This window comes from Callorhinus ursinus, unplaced genomic scaffold (assembly GCF_003265705.2).
Source record: "Callorhinus ursinus isolate GAN/ISIS: 27379988/994484 unplaced genomic scaffold, GSC_fseal_2.0 scaffold3, whole genome shotgun sequence".
In the NCBI taxonomy this organism is placed as follows: domain Eukaryota; kingdom Metazoa; phylum Chordata; class Mammalia; order Carnivora; family Otariidae; genus Callorhinus; species Callorhinus ursinus.
This window is the reverse complement of record NW_027397065.1, coordinates 8046230-8053358: the sequence shown is the minus strand read 5'-3', so window position 1 is coordinate 8053358 and position 7129 is coordinate 8046230. Positions and strand designations below refer to the sequence as shown.

At 36.4% G+C, this 7129-nt stretch overlaps 1 protein-coding gene across 6 annotated transcripts in view; it reads right to left on the bottom strand.

The window, feature by feature from the left end:
• POLR3G (RNA polymerase III subunit G) overlaps positions 1-7129 on the bottom strand; it is a 100685-nt gene that overhangs the window by 30985 nt on the left and 62571 nt on the right. For 2 of the 6 annotated variants that reach the window (XM_073887953.1, XM_025866769.2), the window contains exons 2-3: positions 4567-4715; positions 1951-2080 (exon numbers count right to left, since the gene is read on the bottom strand). In XM_073887953.1, the coding sequence (XP_073744054.1) occupies positions 1951-2080; positions 4567-4683 (247 nt within the window). In that variant the 5' untranslated portion in view covers positions 4684-4715. Of the gene's footprint in view, positions 1-1950; positions 2081-4566; positions 4716-5642; positions 5864-7129 lie in introns of those variants that run through there. The other 4 variants (XM_025866770.2, XM_073887948.1, XM_025866767.2 and 1 more) reach the window with 3 other exon arrangements.

Sequence of the window (7129 nt, the reverse complement as noted above, 5' to 3'; positions counted from 1 at the left end):
ATGAGTATGTATGTGTATTTTCTTTTTAAAAAACTTCATTTTCAACCATAGTTTTCTAAAAACACATTACATCAGAAAAGAAAGTAAACATGAAGATTTTGAAGGAGAATGTACTTGTATCAATTTGGAAAATTTTATATAAGCATTTTCTCCAGAAAGAGAAAGAAACAAAGATTCCTTGTATTTTTAAATACTTTGTGCAATTATCAAAGATAAAGAACCTCTTAATCCAGGTACAAGCCAACCACTCCCAGAAACAAGCAACAAAATTATGTTCCTAATGTCCCTATTTAAAAGATTCACAGATATGCTTTAATAAAATGATATACTTGTAAATTAGACATGTGCTTTAATAACGACCACATTTAGTTAAGTAAATCTGTTTCATGGTCTAGAGAAAACACTAATTTTAAAAAGATTAAAGTATACCCTACATTATTATTTTTTCTAAGAATGAATGTTTATTAGTTCATTTAATCTTACTTTTTTAAATCTTTAAAATGAGAGCTTTAATTTCATTTTTGAATCAAATAGATAAAAGCATGCAACATAATCAAGAAAGTAAAAAAAATTCAGTAGTTTTGAGATAAAGATGTCTTATGAAACCATTACATCAACTTCAAGCAGCTATGTTTGAAAAATTCAATGAACTTGTCTAAAATGCTTCTTATAATTATAAGCACATATATTACTATATAAGACTTTTTTTTTAAACATTTATTTTTTTTTATTTTTTAAAGATTTTATTTATTTATTTGGCAGAGAAAGACAAAGTGAGAGAAGGAACACAAGCAGGGGGAGTGGGAGAGGGAGAAGCAGGCTTCCCGCTGAGCAGGGAGCCCGAGATGCGGGGCTTGATCCTAGGACCCTGAGATCATGACCTGAGCTGAAGGCAGACGCTTAATGACTGAGCCACCCAGCCATCCCTATAAGACTTTCTTTTTGACTCTTAGCCAGTTCTAAGTCTTTTACAGAGAGTGAAAATGGAATGCATTTTTAATACTAATGGAATGAGATGATACTATATGAATTTCTCATGCTTTAATGATGTTGTTTTGGGAACTCAAGGATGATATCGATCTCTCTAATTTCAACATTCAAGGGCAGAAACTGAAAATCAATATAGATCTACTGTGCTAAATAACTACTCAGGAATGGGTTCTCTTCCTCTAAAACCACTTCCCACTCCCTGAGACTGTCAAGCTTCTCCAACTGTAATTTCTCCTCTCTGTCCTTGGCATAATCAATGAGTACATGCTTTATGCTTCCTATTATGTCTGATATACAAATAATAAGCCAAAATATAGTTAAGGCTTTTAAAAGTTTTAACCAAAATATTAAATAATCAGAGACTTACATAAGGATTTATGTATAAGGATAGTAATCATTGCATTATATACATATATGAGCAAAAAAACACTTTAAATCTAACAGCAGGCAACTACTCACAATAAATAATGTTATATACACACAATGAAATACCACATAGTCATTAAAAAATCATATTTTCCAAGAATACTAAGGATATGTGAAAAGGCTCATAACATGCTCTTGAGTAAAAAAGGAAGATACGAAGACTATGAATCCAATTTTATAAAAAGAATACACACATAAAAGAAAAAAATCCAGAATATGCAACAAAATATTAACAGATCTCTAGACATAAGCCTTATAGGTGACTTTTACTTTTTAATATTTTTCTGTTTTTCATAATTTTCACCAAACACATAAAACTTCTCTTGAAAGATAATTTTAGAAATAAAATATCAAAAAGTTTAAAATACAATTTTCTGTTAAATCAATATTAAGTATGCTTTTTCAAGGTAGTGGATAATTTCTGATTGAACTAAATCAATCAATCATTAAGTGCATTAAATGACTATGTATCTTATATAGAAACACTTTCATCTGTATACATTCAGCCACATAATCAAAGATTCCATTACCCACCTTGTTTTTCTTCAGGTGTTTCTATGTAATAAGGCATTCTTTTCATAGTTTCTCTCAACTCCTGTTTCAAGGCCAGCATATAATCTTCACCCTCTCCTGCTTTCAGTGGCACTGGTTTATAATCTGTATCCTTTTTAAGAGACAATTTTTTTAATAAGTTTTTAAATATCCCTTTTGTCTATAATCTAGAAAATGTCAGTTTTATTGAAAAACTACATTTTACAGATACTAAGTTTTACAATCAACTGAAAAGATGTTGAGCTTTTGTAATCTATTAAACCTTTTAGCCCATTTCCTACTTTGCTCTTATTTTAGAGGTAGGAAAGAAAGATGCTTAATTTTCCTACTGACCACACCCACAATTATTTTGTTACATAGTCTGTTGACCGTGATTACATAATTTAGAAGTCATGGCACCCAAATGAGAGCAACTGCTTTGGTTTCTTATTAACCTCAGTTAGTAGTGGTGGTATTAGTGGGAGCAGTAGCTTAAAAAAAAAAAAAAAACGAATAGAAGTAGCAGCTATTATTTAGCAAGTGGTTACTCTGACCCAGATATCCTCAATATTCAACATCCATGATCCCATTTAAAGTATCATCAATATTTTCCCTTTGACAGTAAATAAATTGACAAGTGAACAATCTATAAGCTCACACGACATGTAAATGACAAAGCAGGAGTTTGAATCTGCATCTTCAATTTTTTTTTTTTTTTTTTTTAGACAGAGAGCGAGCGTGCATGTGCATGTGCATGTGTGGGGGCGGGCACAGAGGGAAAAGGAGAGAGAATCCCAAGCAGGCTCCACACTCAGCGCCAAGCCTGACCCAGCGCTTGATCCCAAGAGCCTGAGATCATGACCTGAGCCGAAATCAAGAGTTGAATGCCCAGCCAACTGAGCCACTCAGGTGCCTCTTGACGTCTTCAATTTTAACAAACTACACACATGCACACATATGTATATATATTCATAAAATATATATCATTTATTAAAAAGTGGGACCTCAGGGTATGTAGTAGAGACATTTCTTAAAAAAAAGACATTTCTCGTGTCAGAGCAAAGTATAGGGTACATTTTCAAAATTTCATTCTGAATTTGTTCATTCATTCTACAACTATTTATTAAGTGCTTACTATAAGCCAGACATGGTTAGACAACAAGAGACACCATGATGAACTAATCAAACTTCCTGCCCTTACGGAACTTACATTTTAGGGGAGAAAAACACAAGATGTAAGTAAACAATGAGGAAATACACAATTTCAGGTAGTGGTAAGTGGCATGAAAACGAAGCTGGGTAGAGGAAAGAGTGACAGACAGAGTACATGGAGGCTGGAGGTATTGGTCTAGACAAGGGTGAGCGCACGTGACCTCTCAGGAAGTCACATTTGAGCAGAGCTCTGGATAAAACTAGGAAGCCATCATGGGAAGACTTGAAAACAGATGGCTCCAGCCAGGGAAACCAACACAGGAAAACGTCCGCGAGAACAAGGCCAGGATGGCTAAGGAGAGAGAAGGTCAGTGACAGAAAACGTTAGACAGACATCAGCAAGGCCGTATCAAACAGAGCCAGTTTGCCAGCAGTAAGGAATTTCAATTTTATTCCTAGTATAAAACAACATGTCCTAATATTCCCAGTGTTTAGAAGTATCCTCACACATGGAGAAGAGCTTGTTTTAAAAGAAATCAATGTATAAAGTGACATTATGCCTATACATGAGATGTTTATTGTTGTTTCAGGCTATTTACTAAATATCAAAAAGGCAAAATACCAAGAGCAAAAAGTAGAGACTCCCTGTGGAAGACACCTAGATCCCTAGACACATTTGTTCAGGGTCCTCTACTTACATAAATCTTTTGACAAGGGACTTTTCCCTTTTGAAATAGGGGAAAGATTCCTGGACGGAGGGGTATGTGGTCATTTACAATTTTTTCATTTTTTTTATACTGTAGCACATACACGCCTGGAAATGTAAGCTTAGATTTTAAACTAAATGTAAAGTGAAAGCATTAAATATTATGCCAGTTGAGTTTACAGCATACTCCTTAAATTTAAAAGCAACATTAAATGGAGTAGCAACACTTAGATGTTGAGAAACAGCAACAAAATTCAAATCGACTTTTAAAAAATAGAGAAATAAGAAAAAAAAAAAGTTGAGTAGGGACGAAAAGACCAAATGGTATACTAGGGAGCAAAATCAAATCCTACAGATACAAGATGAGAGGACGATCATTAAGTGAAAGTCTGGTAGAGTGAGGACCATTGGGGACCACTGTAAAATCTGACCTGACTTGCCAAAAATATTATTTTGATGTTGGACTACAACAAAAACACAACAGAAGATGCAGGAATTGAAAAAAAAAATTCTTTCTTAGTTCACATAGTACTGAGTATATTCAAGGCCAGGTGACTACAGTTTCTTCCGTGTTTTAGGAAAGCAGTGTTAAAAATCAGAAAGAGGTTCAGGGAAGCACACGGCGGCGAAGCACACCCTCTTCGACTTCCCTACATTTAAGATTTTATAATGACACCCTCTATTCAGTCCTATATAGAATTTTAATTATCTTTGAAACATGAAAAAACCAACCATGAGAAACCTGCTTTCAGTGTACTTACAGGGAACAGTGGCGGGGGTTTCAGTACTACATCAGGTAACTTTTCGCCTCTGCCAAACCCGACTGCCTCAATGTTAAAGGTGTAGGCTGCACGTCCACGTCCCTGACTCCCAGCCATCGGATTGGTTCTGCCAGAAAAGTGGGCAAATTCTGAAAGACATCACGGAAAAAAGGAAACCAACATAATTTTCAAGCAAAACGTAATACTCTGCCCATGAAGCGGCATGGCCAATTTAAAATACTTCTGGAAAGTCCGACTTGTAAAGAAGGAACTACATGATAACTACACGGACCCTTCACACCTAGTCATGCCTGGGGGGGTGACAAGAGGATGGCCTCAACCCATCTCATCTCGGCCCTGGGCGAACAGCCGACCGTGGGTCTCCTCGAAGATGCCACCCGGACCACAGCACAGCCAGCTGACGCACTTCTCTCCACCCCGCTGTGATCTGGCCTCAAGATCTCGGATGTTTGTGAAAAGTGTGGACAGGGAAAGGTCTGGCTGAGGAAGACAGGCTGCCTTGCTTTTTCATTCAACTTGAAGACTATCGTTAGTCACGTACACTTTCATTAGTCATATACACTTGAGACTTTTAAATGATTTATTTATCCTAGAATTTGAGTGTTGGAAAGAATCCTTGAGATCTAATTCAATGTCCTTTTAGAAATGGGAACGGGCTCAGTAAGACTCTGAAGTGTGTCCAAGCAAAAACAAAACTGCTAAAGTTCAGAGAAAAACATCTGAAATAGTTAAAGGTATGATAAACCTGTCCTTTTTTCAACTTTGGGGACAACAGTGATGTCACCTACTCAAGTTCTGCACTGAATCTCTGAATTGTCTGAAACATGATTATACTACAGTGTGAGAACTGAGCTGGCAGAATATTAACAGGGATCCCTACACCAAGGCTCTTTCATTACAAGTCTGCATTTGACTGTCGTGATGATTATGACACACATCCTCTAATTCTCTTTTCCCACTGATAATACGGTGTATCCTTCAATCCTGCAAGCCCAACAAAGCAGTAATATATCCTCCCATACCACTCAACAGTTCCCCTTTCTTTCTTTCCTTACCATTATTTGTTTGAAAACAGGAGGTCATTTCCTGGACAACGCTTCTCCAAATTTAAGGCACATGAGAATTACCTAGGAATCTTGTTAAAATGCAGAGTCTTTCATTTGGCCGAGAATCTGCATTTCTAACAAGCTCTCTGGGGATATCAATGCAGCTGGTGTGCAGTCCACAGTTTGAAAGTAGCAAGGCTGTACATTCTCCCATTTCTGAATGTGAGGAACTGAATCCATGAGAATGTGGTTTAATACATTCCTCTAGTCCGTGTATTTTCTAAATAGAGGTGTATTCAAATTTGAGTTAAACTTTTTGCAAAAACACTCTGTTCTTCCTACTGCATCACATGAGATGCACATGAAGTCTCTCTCTCTCGGTGATGTTCTCTGGTCAGTGGATCAGGTGCTATCCGTCTGTTTCATCTAGTATAAACTTCCCCATCAGTTTCTACCTAATGATTTTAGCAGCCATTGATGATTGTAGTCTAGATTTATTATTCCATTATGGACTGTAATTCTATCTACTAATTGGAATTCTATCAGGAATCAATTCCCCTCATTCACTATTTAGTTACAATGAAGCACAAGTTATATAGGAAAGGTACTTATTTTAATAATCAAGCTCATTCCATCTGTCCACCATAAAAGAGAGAGAGAATATCCAAATGGCTGTGTTTCATTTGCCGAGTCACTCAAGCATATGCTTGCACACAAAGCAAGTTTCCCAAGTATGAAAACTGCTGAGCAGAAAGACACACCTTCACTCTAAGAAATGAATTATGGGAGCCCAGTAGGCATGGTTGAGACCACTGGGCTTAATTCTAATCTGGGATTTGCTACTAAATAAAATTAAGAACAATTCCGGGTAACATTTCCCAAAATGCCTGATCATGAGAATTACCTGGAAAACTTGTTAAATATACCAAATCTCAAGTGATCCTCAAGTATTCAAACCTACACCAGAATCTTTGGAGGTGGGCTCTAAGAAACAGTTGGGAAAACTCACCCTAGAGAGTATATCAGCTACCATTGCTTGATGGAATACCCCTTGAGAAATATCAAACTCTGCTGCCTCTAAACTTCTGTATTTACCAAGCACCTCTGGGTGTATAAATTGATATGATTAGTGAATATACTGCCCTTGGCAGAAAAATCAATCCTAGCTCTTGAGCCACCCTTAATGATTATATGGCATTCCGGTCTATAGATTCATCTCTTTTGAGTTTGGCTATTATGAGTCATACCTAGAGAAATTGACAAATTCATTTTCTTCTCTTGCAGAGCTGAGAAGTATTTCTTGGACTCCAGTAACTGTCTCATAGGGAAAATGGCTCACAAGTGAGGCCTAAGCCTCAGTCTTTGGAATTCTTTGAGTCAACCACTGCCTTGGTCTTTTTTCACCCTCCCAAACTTCTTGAATGACAGGCTTTTTTTTTTTTTTTTTAAGATTTTATTTATTTATTTGACAGAGAGAAAGAGAGAGAGAGAGAGAC